Raw genomic sequence first — 14827 nt, 5'->3', positions numbered from 1 at the left:
TTAGGTACAAAACTGGGTATCTGCAGAACATGATAGCTCCACAATGCATGCAAAATCCTCCTTTTTATCCAACATGTACTTCAAAAATAATTGCCTGCTTTTATACCAGGTTAGAATAAGGTGAGGCTGTATGAAATAGAAAACAACTTTGTTGTTATAGTTGAGCAAGCAGCTTAGTTAGACTGGGATACTGAATCTGTCTTTGCATCCAGATATAATATTCCCTCTGTTTCATGTCTCAAAGTGCTACATAGTGCCAGATGCCTGGCCTGCTGCAAGGCCTGAGGCTATTACGAACATGGACTGACCTTTCAGAAGAGCATTCAGGAACTTCAAATGACAGATAATATTTCATGCCATGTACTGTTTTCTCCGATGCACTGTCTTCTATACAAGATTTTTTTTCATGCTTATTCAGAAACTGCTTCACTCATTACTTGTATTTATTTGTTAAATTTACTTTTCCATTTGTATGCAGTTGGATTATTTTGTTTTATAAATTTAGTAATATGGAAGAGCTAGCAAGGTTTTAATACAAATGATTTACAGGTGTATTTTGCTCTCAGAATTACCAACTGTAACACTACTTTTTAATATATCAAGGCACTTCACAGAGCCTATTGAAATAAAGGTGGTGCATGAACAGACTACATGAGATACTCATTATGCAGGGAATCTGTAAACCCAAAATTTAACTCACAAGAGGGAGCACAGTTTGGGGAACTGCTGTTAATCAGACTATCAAATCTAAATATAACATAAAATCATAAATAATACAGTTTTTCTATCACATTAAGAATGTAAGTTCCATGGCAGATTTTAGAAGAGGCAGACACAATATGTTCTCAGGTGACTGATGTGTCCATATTTCCTAATTTATAGGGAAATGTATGCCTGGTGTATACACAGTTGCCGAATTTTATAAGCACAGTTATTAAGCATCAGTATGCAGTCAATTGTGAAACAATATCTTTTTTTATATCAAGAGAAATGCCTCAGTTTCCCCACAGATTGTCAAAAAGAACTGGCACACAGCAGTAAAGTCAAAGAAGGAACTGCAGATCAAATACCCATTGTCAGATATTACTACCCTTAGCCATGTGTGTATATTGTGTCTTCCCTCAACTGCATACCTTGTCTCTACTGAATAAACTTGTAGGGGAAGTTGCTTCTTGTTGCTGTTCATTCTTTCAGTAGAGTATTACTGCTATTTGGAGAGGTTTTTGGTAACATGATAAAAAGAATTTTCACATTTTTCCTGGTGACTGTATGGTGCTTAAGATCAAGAAGAATCACTTTTTACTGAACCTACCAGATTTTTTTTTAAACATAATGCTGCTCAGATAACCTTTCCTGTTTGTATGTGTTTGTTTATAAAGTGGAAATAAAAATAATATGATGAAGTTTTGTCAGATAATTTCCTTTCAGTTTGGTTCCTTGTGCGTTTGCCAGAATTGCAATTTAGTGAGTTTTGTTGTTTCTCCCAAGAACCTTATAAAAAGTTGAAAGAATTTTCACAGACAGATAAAAAAAATGCAACTTTGACCTCTCAGTGATCATAAGTGGACTCGTTCAGTGAGTCACTCTACAGTCTACAGAACCACTTTTCTTATAATCTGGAATTATGATTAAGCTTTGCATTAGTTAAAACCTTGCTAAGTTTGATATTCTAATTGCTGTTACTTTTTCTTTATAAAGAAAACAAACAGTGCACATAATTTACTTAGATTGCAGATACTTTATTATTTTCAGACAGATCATCTTATATTACAAAAATGCTCAGAGGTCAGCTCGAACTCCAAAGCCTGGTCCTTTGGGTGGTTCAGTCAGAGAAGTAAGGCCACCAGCTGGCTCACAAGAAAAACGTCCACTCCTGAAAAATGAAAGCAGTTTTACTCATTGCTAGTATTGTTACAATGTCAGCTTCTGTTGGTCACTGGGTAGAAGACAATTACAAATCTGATTTAAGGCTGAAGCCACTAATTTTTTTTTTGTTCTTTCCATTCATCCTTCAAAAGAAGTGAGATGCTACTCTTCAAAGGGTTTCAAATTCAAATAGTTCCATAACTGAAATGCAAGATAGGACCACTAGTTTTATATTTATTTATAGGTTGGCCAGGCAGCATCCAATTTTACCAGTCCTATTTTTGTTACAGATGCTTCCCTGTGTTTTTTGAAACTAACTGTTTTAGGATTATTGTTCTTGTTCTTTCTAGAAACAATAGGAATAGGTAACACTCAAGACAAATTAATTCATCCACTGACATAAACATGTAGTTGGGCTAAAAAAGAACAGTGGAAAAAAAGATAAGTTCAGCAATAATAACCCTTTTGCAAACCTCTGATCTTTGGTGTTTTCTCAGAAATTGAAAAAAACAATACAATGAACCAACCAACACACATTTGTTGGTTTAAATGATCTAGACAACATATCCAACAGGTGACAGTCACCTATGAAGTACTAAGACAAATCAGAATTGATATTTTCACATTTCATACTCTTCTGGTCAGTCATCAAGAACATGTAAATTCTCGGTTCTTCCCAGTTCATTTTGGCTTTGAATGCATGCAGTTCTGTTCAGTAAATTAATTAATGCTTTTTAGCTGTAGGTGGTGAACTCAAATCACTGGAATAGTAACTCAGTTTCTCAGAAGGATCAGCCTTCAAGAAGGTGGCCAGTCTTATACAAATATAGCGTACCTTGGGCCTGGCTTGGGAACTTTGCCAGCCTTTAGCTCATCAATTATGTCTTCAATATCTTTGGGTGTCAAATCTTCCTGTAAAAAAAAAAAAGCCCTAAATCTTTAAAAAAACTGAAAGAGTCAGCAATTGTGCTAATTGTAGAACTCAAAATTCATCAGATTAGTGATTCTCTTAGGTATGACCTAAGAGAATAGGTAATTTTGATCCTATTCATTAACAAGCATACCTGTTTAAAGAATTAGGAAAATTAAAAAGCCTACTGTCAATTTTAATGTTAAAATTCTATATAGTTGCAGAAATTATGTTAAAACTAACAATGCTGATGCTGGCCATGTACAAAAAGGATTTGCGTTTTCAGCTTCCTTCTTGTATTAGTGAGCTGGATCTCTGCCTACCCACTATACACATGGCACTGCACATAAGTGCAGAATGCTGCCAGCTGTGACCCAAAAAATTGTGAGTACAGTTCAAGAGAACACTTCTTAAACTAATCCATGCTTTCCAACAGACTGCTTTCAAGTGCTTCTAAAAGCTTATCCAATACCTACCTATTTAAAAATCCCAAATTTATAGGCAGACCCACTATCACAAAAATGCATCATTCCTCTTATACAATGCAAAATACAATGATACACTCCATGCAGATGAAGTGTTCTAGGAAGAGGCCAAGAAACTAAAAGATGCTCTACATTATAAGTTGTCCTTGCCAATAGGAATTCGAAAACTGACTAAAACTTCACAATCTGGAAAAACTGCAAATACAGGTAACCAGAAAGGACATTTAATCTTTTAAAAAGGAATGTAGTACTTACATAGTAATTGTCATTTATTTGTACCATTGGTGCATTTACACATGCACCTAAACATTCCACTTCTATCAGCGTGAAGAGTTTATCAGGTGTTGTTTCCCCAACTTTTATACCTAAACCAATAAACAATATTAGGCTCAACAGTGGTTATCATACAAGATGAATAAAGCATGAATCTAAGAACTCCACAGACATTGCATTACTTGTATTTTGGCCTTACAAGCATTTGCACAGTTAAACCCTCTTAATGAGTCCAAAACGTTTCCGTTGAACAGAAGATGCTAATAAAATATGAAGTGAGTGAGATACATTTTTGAAACCTCATTTACAGGTGTAATTCATTGAGAAATAACCATGAAATGACAATTCTAAGAAACAGATCTTCTCAGGAACATTTTTAGTAATACAATAGAATGGAAAAATAGGGAAACAGCTTTCATGTGCTGGTAGGAAATGTTAATATACAGTGTTGAGTATTAAATTCCCAAATTAACACAATCAAAGCATTAACATCACTAGCTGCAAGTTCATAAACAACTAAGTTTATACACAAAGGATTATTTACTGAACAACACTGTACACATACCTAGCTTCCATGACATTATTCCACTGCTACAGATGCAGACTTTCCCCAAAGGCAAGTTAGTCAAAGTAGCAGAGTCTGATCTCTACAAAATACTCATGGAACCCTGAATGCTGAAAAGCAGTTTTCCTCCAGTTCTTAGAAGGAAGGGGGGGGTAAATAATAAAAGTCTAAGTAAGGCCTCTGTCTCAGTAAAAGCTACAGAATCATCCTTACTGCTTTAAGAGTTTCAGTTGAAATTAAGCTTTGTAGTAACAAATTAAGACAAATTTCATCTAAATATGCCTTTTTCAGACAATGCAGTATATGAAATGCAAGATAATCAGCAGCTGTTCTGCAGCTCTTACCACTAGTTCTTGGGAAACGTAAGCACAGCTTTTGACTTCATAGAAGAGTTGTTAATTTGCTGATCTTACCCTCTCTTTCTCCCCATAACCATGCAAAAAGGAGGAAAAAACCCAACACACAAAACCAAGGAGTACTCCTTGCATCCCACAGCATGCAGCATTCTCAATTGACTTTTTCCTTGGAGAATTCCTAAGTTACGTTAACATCATGTTTGCCATCCAGAGGGACCCTGACAGGCTAGAGAGGTGGGCCCATGTGAACATTATTAAGTCAAACACGGCCAGTTTTTCTTTCCCCATGTGAAGAATTTTACTTCAGTATCATTAACCGAAGGTAAAAAAAAAATACAAGAAGCGTATTACAAATTTGTGTCATACCAAGTTTCTTCTTAATGGCTTCTAAAATACTGTCAGAGTCCCGCAGCATGCACGGTGTGGTAGTGCAGACCTGAATATGGTATTTCCCAACAGGTTTGCGATTGTACATGGTATAGAAGGTTGCTACTTCATACACTCTCATGGGAGGCATTTCCAAAACTTCAGCAACCTGTAACATAGGGAAAACAGACGCAATATTGAACTCTGACAGGGCAGCAGTAAAGGCATTTATAAAACCATTTCAATATAGTCACCTGTCCTCTGTTTGCAGTAATGGATAAATAAGAGTGAGGGGGTGGGTATCAAAGCACAAATGTATTCCAAGTGCCAAGAGCAGACACCTGAGTTACTCTGACTGGCATCACCGTGTTTGAGCACAAACTCCACTAAGCCATAGATTAGAACAAGGAGCTGGAGTCAACTCCCCTCCAGCACCTAGTGTCACACAGGTGGATGTGAGGAGTCAGCTGGGTTTCAGCTTTCAGTGCCAGCTCCAGCTCACACTGCACTTCTGCTGTGTGAATGAACAAACTTGTACCAGTCTGCCCACACTAACCTTTTGGTAAGGGAATACTTATAGGCTGGTACCACGCTCACCTAATCTTACAGAGTCCGTCTCCCTCAAGTTATGGGACACACCATGGCTACATCTGCAGACTAGTGTCACAGCTAATAAACAGGGAGTGAAGCACGATCTCCACACAGCGAGTTCTGCTGCAAGTATCCCTGACCTCATTAACCTGGAACCCTGGCAAACTGCTCAAGTTGAGAACTGGCTCTGGTTTCAATAGTGTAACTGTTTTATGTTCCAGTTTCTATAGCAGGCAAACAACAAATCACGGAAAAAATTTGTTCACTTAAAAGACTTAAAATCCTTCTAAACATAAAATCAATCTGAAACTTAAATAAACAAAAATACTTTGACAGCATTAATGGAGATTTGAGGCTTTTATGTTACACTGTAGAAACGTGAGTTGCTCTTCTTTAAATGCGCATTTAACTCCAGTAATTTCTGTAACGATCCTCACTTAGCGTATCTTGACTGACTTTAAATCTTTTCACTTTAAAACTGATGATATGCCAGATTGTAACACAAAATACAATGAATTTATTTGTATGAATATAAAAGATTTTTTTTCTTGGTATTTTGTTACTGTCATGCAACCTCTCACTTTGGAGTGGTGTAGTTGCTTCCCTGCTTATTTTGAAACAATTTTAATAAATAACGTGATAAGTCTTCCAGGCACTTGCTATGAGGCATTTACACAATACTCCTTACATCTACTACACTAACGCTGCTCTGCAGAAACCCAGAGATTTCGGTCTCTTTACAAACCTAGAGATTAAGTACAATCCAGGCAATGTGTGCAGTGCCATTAATCTGGGAGGAGAAAAACCCTACCACCATTATGTTTTTTTTCTTTCCCCCAAATTCAAAGAACAAAATCTTTGAGGCTTGTTCCTGCTTCCAGGAAGATTCTGGGAAAAGAGCCTATCTGACTAGGGCTCATGTAATTTTTGTCTGTAGTTTCTAGCAATGGGCTAATATTATGTAAACAACAGAGCCCTGAGTTTTCTGCATTAGTTTTCCCTTTTCTTTTTAAAAATGCAGTCTTGTAGGGAATTCTCACAGTTCTGTGCCACATGTCAATTCCCACATTAGTATGCTTTGATAAATAAAAGTTAATATTCTAGTAAGATATTTAAAGAAAACAGTAAGATGATGCTTCAAACATAATTAAGTACTAAATACCTTGTTCATAGCTGATATGGGCAACCATCCATGCTGTCTTTGGGCCAAATCCAGTACTGCCATGACAGCTGCAGACTTGTGTCCCTCTGGGTAGTTGTTTATGATCGCTTCTATTCGCTTTTTAAAGGGAAAGAAGGAAAACAAATCAGTATTGATCAAAAGACAAAGTCTGTGTGTTTAACCTTTTTTTGTCTGCATACCTTTTTGTTTTCAGGTGTGAACTCAAATGGAGTATCTGGATTATTTTCAGGACTATCTCTGTGCTTCAGGGGGAAAAAAAAAAAAAAAGAAAAGCGTATAAAAATAGATTCTCAGGAAATTATTCAGGACATATTTACTGTTGTAAAACATCTCATTAGACAATTACAGTTGAGGTGCTTAAGTAAAAATGATAAATTCCAGATAAAAATTTCATACTACTCAAATTATTAAATGTATTTTGGAAACTTATAAAAATATTGATAATTAAGTCATTACTCAAAAATCATTACTTATTTGTGTTATTTCCTATTTAAAATTATTTATTGAGAAATATGGTGTTATTAAAATACACTTTAACATTGATAATACAATTTGGCAATTATGTTCAAACTTAAGAATCCTCTGGTTAATACCTTAACAAACAAGAAACTAAAAAAAAAAACAGCCCATTTTTTCTTTTACCATGAAACATTAATGTTACAAACTTTAAAATTTTCCAAGAAGCTTGCTATATAACTAAAACATTTGCACATTTGAACACACATTATTAATCCATTTAAATATTCTTTTGATTTGTAATGATTTTGAAACTTTAATTTTATATATCATTCTGAATCAGAATAGAAGAAGCAGAATTTTGAATTAGTATTTCCAAAATAAGGTATTCTATCATATTATTTTTAAGGTAGTCTTCTAGGGAAACATTAAATGGAAATTAGTTCTTCTATTTTCAGAAAATACAAATTTGGAAGTCTTGAAGAAAGTGACATTTTCCTGTAATAAAACCTTAGTTCTGATGAAAATCCTTATTCACCAGAAAACCTTTCTGCACAAAATTTTCATATGTCTCTAAGCAGCTTGTTATGGTTTCCTTTAAATACCTGTAGTTAAATTTAATTCTGAACTTTACACAATTTTCAAACTGACAAAGTTTCATGTTAAGTGGGAAGTTGGGGGGAAAATGCAAGCTATATTTGAGGCTTCATGTTAAAAGTTATCCACAACCAGCTAATAATAAAATCTCTAAAAGTATATTTAGAAGAAAGAAACCCCCTCTGCTGACTTTCACTTTGATCACGTCCTCCAGTAACTGAAGATGATTTTGCGGTTGCCACACTGTACTCTTCTTATTGAGCAGCAAAGGACTGAATGAAAAATCATAACATTACATGATACTCACATATTGAAAGACCATCATCAGTGGAGAACTTAGAACACGTATGTCCATTGCTATTCTTGGATTTAGAAAATTTAATATGGAAATATTGAAAGGGCAAATACTTCAATTATATCTGCTGGTCTAGCCAGAGATTACTGTTGTTTATCCTGTGTATATCCCGAAGTAGACAGTACTACTGCCACCATCAATTTGAAAGCTCACCACAGTTTCAAGTCAAATATAGAAAACACAGTTGAGAAATACTGCTCCACCAAGGATGACCTTCCCCTAATAAAAAGAATTACAGAAAGAGAGCTGATACCCTTTGAACACACTAATATTTTATTAGGTATGTATTTATTGCTTATTGTGTAGTTTACAAGATAACATAAAACAGCTTTTAGGAACACAATTGCAACTATATCAAATACAAGACTGACCCTTCCAGATAAAGGATTTGATGACTTGTATGTAGTGTTGGTGAGGGTCTTCTACCGATTTTAATCAAAGTTCTCAAAAAAAGGCTGATGGAGTTAAAAATGATTGGAATCACTGTGCAACTTTTATTTTTTTCCCTTACAGACTTTTGTATGTCTTAGCTGCACAGGTCAAATCCATGATTCATGATAAGTATTTCCATAACTTAGCCTTTTCTTCTCAAATCTGCATGCCTATTTTATTTCAGACTATTATTTTGCCTTCCATAGCTATTTGATAGTTACAATTGTACTTCATCTCAATTTCTTTTGCAAATAAGTATATTTGATTTATTAAAATCTCTGTCTAGAGCAGCTGTTCTTTTCAGTGTATCATCTCTAAACTGGTATCCTTAAATGCCCTACATGTGTAGAAGAATAATAAAGACTTTATATTGGAAGCTACAGATATAGCTGTAGCGAGGTTCCACGATATATTGTAAAGGCTACAGCAGGGGTAAGCACTAAATAAGATCATGCCACCTTTTATGTTTTCAATTTTCCTGAAAGGGCTTGATGTAATTCTGTGCCATGGAGAGTTCAATAGCTTTGATTGAGAGCTTACACAGTTCCAGGCCTCCTGAGCATTTAGAAATGGATTATATGTTCCCTAGTCTTACACTTGTCTGACAGTGCACCATTTATCTGAGACTTGCATGCGCTTATTTGCTCCTACAAGACAGAGGTGCATCTCCACCTTTTTTTACGATACAGATTCTGGAGAACAAGATCAGAAATGAGTACACAGTATTGGAAAGAATACTATGTTAAATCACAGAGTGGCTGAAGTTGGAAGGGACCTGTGGAAGTCATCTAGGCCAAACCCCCCTTCTCAAGCAGGGACACACAGAGCTGCTTGCCCAGGACTGTCCAGGTGGCTTCTTCTGAATATATCCAAGAATAGAGAGATTCCACAACCTCTCTGGGCAACCCATGCCAGTATTTTGTCACCCTCACACTGAAAAGCATTTCCTGATGTTCTCTGAGGCCATTGCCTCTGGTCCTGTCACTGGACACCACTGAAAAGAGCCTGGCTCCATCCTCTTCGCACCCTCCTTTCAGGTATATATAGACATTGATAAGATCCCTCCCCCCGAGTCTTCTCTTCTCGAAGAGTCCCAGGTCTCTCATTCTTTCCTCATATAAGAGATGGTTATGAAAAGAAACCCATATACTAAGGCTTCCTCCACACACAAACTGAGTACCATTATGTCTTTACCAACTACAGTAATTTGTTGAAAAGAAAGGTCAAGCACTATCCATGCATTTTTTGAGTCGTCTCATACTCCCCAATTTCCCAAAGTCTTACACAATGTTTTCATCCTGTTCATATCTTGACTGTATCACATCTGTATTGCAGCATTCAGCCTAACCTACTTAAGTGTGAACACCTGCACTGCAAAGGCCAACCCAATCCATGGATGCTAGTATGTTCCCATGGAAGGCACTAAGGCTGCTAAATGCTCATCTCACGTTCTTTTTGCTACACCAACCTGGGCCATTTTTTTTTTAGTGATCTAATCATCTGTCTTTCTTAACAGAAAATTATTAAAGAGCACTGAAAAGTTAAAATAGAATAATTAGAATACAGCAAAAAAATTGGCCTGAAACTTGATCTATGCCCTGTGGTAAAACACCAGTCCAAAGCACGGGAAACCAAAATGAGACAATTGTGTGTTCTGCAGGGGAGAAGATATTTAGGGCAACAGCCTGTTAAGAATCCATATCAAATGAGCACCGAGAAGACATGTATTACTTCTCCTCTAAAGGGAAAGTACCCTACATTCAATATTCCAGCAGAACTCAAGATATAAACCTAAGTGCTCTCGAACCCAAGTATTTCACTGACCATTGTCACAAGTAACTAAAACTATGATAGAGCAGTTCTTTAACCTCCTGTGCTGAAGTCCCATGACAAAGACCACATCAGGGCAATTATGTGTTAAGGAAATTCAGTCCATGTGTTGAAAACCACAAAACAGAACAGCTAAGTTTTAGCTGCTAAGGAGGCTAAAGACAGGTAAAAGTCAAAAAGAGTGCATGTTTCAACAAATAATCAATTACAATAAATTATCTTTCAACAGAGAAAGGTAATTCTAATAAGTGTCTCTCTGGAATCGGGCCTTCCCTAGTCAGACATGACAGATTTAGAGCATCACTTATACATTACAACTGGCAAACAATCTATCTAGTTTTAAACTTGATATACTCTCAGTGGAAGTACAATCTAGTTGCCTGTGATGGCACCTGATTGAGTTTAATGGTTGAGAGAAAAGCTCTTCTTGGATGTTTCAGAATAAAAAGGCATTTCACTAGAAGTTCTCTTATTTCTGTGTGTTTCTGCTAACATGTAACATGTCTGCAAAGGGATGCATAGGCGTAGAAAACAGAAATGCCTTTTAATACTACATGTAATGACAACTAGGTCCCCTGCCAGCCTGTCCCCTGCTGTTATAAAACAAATACGCGGCATGCATTTCCCTTCCTTGCATACAGATTTTATATGTGGAAAGTGCAACAAGAAGCACCAATATGCTTTGCAAAACAAAATCAAGACATTTGTGTATAAACTGACATACAAAGAAGACCACCAAACAGGTTAGACTTACTCCCAGGTAAGCCCACTATTCACCTACAAGCAGTTTTTAACAACTTCTGACGCTTCATTGGCTTATATTATTCCAGAAAAATAAGACTTTTCTGAATTTTTTTTCCCCTCTAGAGAAATGTGGGGGGAAGTCCCATTTTCTAACTGTATATAATCACCTGGTGTTGATTAAAATAATGCCTTCAGCTCAAACCAGCAGGACAAGTTTCCCTTGAAATTTGCTGTTTTAAATAGCATCTGAAATTTACTTAGGGCAAACAATTACCCACACACAATGTCATCCAACTGTCCTCTTCTAATTGCCTTTACTTCACTGAAGAACAAATATTACCCTATTAAAAACCAACAACCAAAAAAAAAAAACCCACCCCAAACAAACCAACAAAAATGGACCACAGAAAGTATTTCCTGTGGTCCTCTAGCAAAAATTCCATTGCAGAATAATATTCATCAATGGTGCTATTAAATAAACAGCTGCAAAACACTCAACTTTTCTACTTCCCTTTCTCTGTTTCCAGGCTCCTCCCTGCAGCAAATAATTTAAACAGTTACATAAATCTTGAAAAATTCCTGGAGAATTTACAAAGCTATACAACTTCATATGTCAGGCATCAACATCCATTAGGGTGCCCAAAGACACTTTTTGCCTGTCTTCACCCATCTCCAACTACACTTGAAGTTTCCTAAAAACTGCCAGCCTACAACGTTTCCTCTATTCCTTGAATGCTAGCTCTCACTCCATTAATCATCAATGCCTGCTCAGATTTCTGGAAAAGTATACAAAACGCATAGTCTAATGCTATTAATTTCATTTTATGATTAAAGCTGTAGAGACAGCTGCAGAAAGGCAAGGGCAACAACAACAATCTGTCCAAAAATGCTTGAGCACCTGTTTTCAACAGCAGTCAACTCTCTAGTAAAGGGTTGATTTCTACCAAGTGTTGGGAAAATGCCAAATTATTCAGTTGTTAAACTGCAGACCAGCTAAACCTCTGAATGGAATAGAATGGGACAGAATACACCTTTCTTGAGATGCTTCAGGTCCTTTTCAGAGGTAAACAGACAACACAGCTGCTTTATGCACTTAAATTTGAGGACTTTTTATTTTTTGTAATCACTATTACTATTTATACATATCTGATAATGCCTAATTGCCTCAATTATGAGTCATTGTGCAACACACTATATCATATATAACATGAACAAGAATGGCACTTTTCAACTCCTGTAAATAGGACTAAGACCTGAGCCTAAGTGTGATTCTGCAGCAATTTTCAGAAATCAAGAAACTGCACCTGCAAAAAGTTTAATGAGCCTCAATTACAAACTCAATTAACTCCAATAAAGGAAACAAGAACAGGTTTATAATGAAATAAAGTCTAAGCAAACTCTCATCTGCAATCATATACTGAGAGTTTTCACTATATAAGGAAAGGCCAAAAAGACCAAAACCTAAAATAAAGCCCTTTGATAATACTCCATCACAACTCTAATAAAAAGTTCTACTGAATAAAACACTTTTTAGGAAACGCCAGCAGGTTTCTAAGGCAAAGTTGTGACAATCAAAGCTTTTAGGCAGACTAGAAAAACCACATACCAAACTGTCCTGACACATCCCCCTTACAGCAAGGCAGATCACTTACCACAAATAAGGCTCCAGTGGCATTTTGTGCTGCTGTTCTGTGCAGGTATCGGACCTGTCTTACCTACAAACAAAATACAGTGTTAATCGTTAATAATTCACACACTGCTTTCAGAACCAGACTGATTTCTACTCTAACTGTAAACCATTAATTCCACTTCCATCACTAATAATTTAAACTGAGTCTAGAAGAGACTATTAAGGGCTCTCCTGTATTATTAGGAGAGCAAATCTCTTGACTCCTCTCTTGCCAATTGAAACAATGTAGAAATTAAAGGATTTAACTTCGCCACTGTTTAATTTAAGTGCCTTGAACACAACCTCTCATCAAACATTTCATGAAGAATTTTCCAATTTGTTACTTTATATCACTTTAAAATTTGCAAAACCCATCACTACTACTGAGGTTCTTCTCCAGTAACCATTTACATGCTTCTTCAGCCTTTATCAAACCGAGCACTGGGATAAGACATAAGAGGACAAATGCAAACACAAACCTGAAATGTCAACAGAACACAGACGCATACATAAGTTCTGTTCAGCTATTCTCTCTACTCACTGTCATGCTGAAACAAATCTAGATTCTGGCTGGTATTTCTAAGGTAATTCAATAATAGTATCTTGTCATAAGTAATCATTCTATAACAAATTTAATTTTCTATTAAATTATATTTATACTGAATTCTAGAGTAATTTTGAGATGTGTTAAAGTAGAACCAGAGAATCACAGAATGGTTTGGGCTGGAAGGGACCTTAATGATGATCCAGTTTCAACCCCTTTGCCGTGGGCAGGGACACCTCTCACTAGACCAGGTTGCTCAGAGCCCCATCCAACAGGGCCTTGAGCACTTCCAGGAATGGGAGAGGTCACATGACAGGGAAAGACCGCAGCCATCCTGTGAAACTACGCTGCAGGTGAAACTACATGATCTGCTGCTAAGAAGACTGAGCTGATCAGGCTGCTCTTTCAGAAGAGTCCGTGGTACTTCGGCTTGGATTTCAGGCACCGACTTACCCCGCCAAGCCCCCATTCCCAACCCCTCGCCGCGGCTGGCCGGCCTTCCTCCCTCCTCTCCCTCGGCCTCCCCCACATCTACGGGCAGGGTCCCCTTTACCGAGCGTGCGGCCGCGGCGCGCAGGGGAGCGCACAGGAACATGGCGGCGGCGGCAGCGCCGATCCCCGCTCCTTCTCCTTGTCCCGATCTCTCTCCTTGAAGGCCCAGAGCTCGCCCTCCTGCAGCGCCAAGGAGACCCGCACCGCGCATGCGCCGGCGTGCCCCGGCACGGCGCCTGCCCGCTCCGGGAGGAGAGGCTGTCCCGAGTGTTCCTTCCCTCTGCTGGGGGGTTCCCGGCCTGCCTTTTCCGCCTGTTTGTACCCAGTTGTTGATTGGGGTGTAACAGGATGTTTAATGGTTGAACTCCTGGCACCTGTGTTTTGTCCTCCTTCCATCAGGCAAAACGGGAATAAACATTTGATTGTGGTTTTGGCCTCAGATAAACATTCAGAGAATGGCTCAGGGGTGACCTTACTGCTCTCTACAACTTCCTGGAAGGTTGTAGGCAAGTGGGGCTCGGTCTCTTTTACCAGGCAGCAAGCAACAGGGTGAGAAAATAGAGCCTCAGACTGTGATGGGGGAGGTTTAGTTTGCTCATTAGGAGGAATTTCTTCACAGAAAGAGCGATTAGGCATTGCAACAAGCTGTCCAGGGGGGTGATGGAGTCACTGTCCCTGGAGGTGTTTAAGGAAAGACTGATGTGGCACTTAGTGCCATGGTCTAGTTGACAGAGTGGTGTTTGGTCATAGGTTGGACTTGATGATCAGAGGTCTTTTTCAGCATAGTGGGATTCTCATGTGTGTAATTCAAGTAATGCTGGAACTGGAGAAAATATAAGTAACAGGCTCTTCCTTGGATGTTAGGAACATCATTTGCAGACCCATCCTTGTTCAGACCTCTTACTGTTCAGGTTTTGTGATGAGTGCAGATGTACCCTTTTCACTGTGAAATAAATTCACATTTTTCAAATAACAGCTAAGAAGAAAGTATTTTATATCGATGAGTACTCAGCATTGCAGATTGGCAAATCATCACCTGATGTTCCAACATCTCTTACCATATTCTACTTCTCTCTGAGGAATCTCCCCTGCACTCCCCATCCTCTCATCTAC

At 37.7% G+C, this 14827-nt stretch overlaps 1 protein-coding gene across 1 annotated transcript; it reads right to left on the bottom strand.

The window, feature by feature from the left end:
* Positions 1 to 1718: 1718 nt before the first annotated feature.
* NDUFV2 (NADH:ubiquinone oxidoreductase core subunit V2) lies at positions 1719 to 13947 on the bottom strand. Its single transcript, XM_027676515.1, has 8 exons — positions 13776 to 13947; positions 12662 to 12724; positions 6775 to 6837; positions 6575 to 6691; positions 4822 to 4990; positions 3517 to 3626; positions 2702 to 2778; positions 1719 to 1873 (listed from the first exon to the last, which is right to left on the bottom strand). Exons 1-8 carry the CDS (start codon positions 13923 to 13925, stop codon positions 1780 to 1782), a joined length of 843 nt encoding a protein of 280 aa, XP_027532316.1. The 5' UTR covers positions 13926 to 13947; the 3' UTR covers positions 1719 to 1779.
* Between the last annotated feature and the right edge of the window lie 880 nt (positions 13948 to 14827).

This window comes from Neopelma chrysocephalum, unplaced genomic scaffold, assembly GCF_003984885.1.
Source record: "Neopelma chrysocephalum unplaced genomic scaffold, ASM398488v2 Primary Assembly neopelma1_22, whole genome shotgun sequence".
NCBI classification, from domain to species: domain Eukaryota; kingdom Metazoa; phylum Chordata; class Aves; order Passeriformes; family Pipridae; genus Neopelma; species Neopelma chrysocephalum.
The sequence above is the reverse complement of the archived record's forward strand: the minus strand, read 5'-3'. Positions and strand labels throughout refer to the sequence as shown.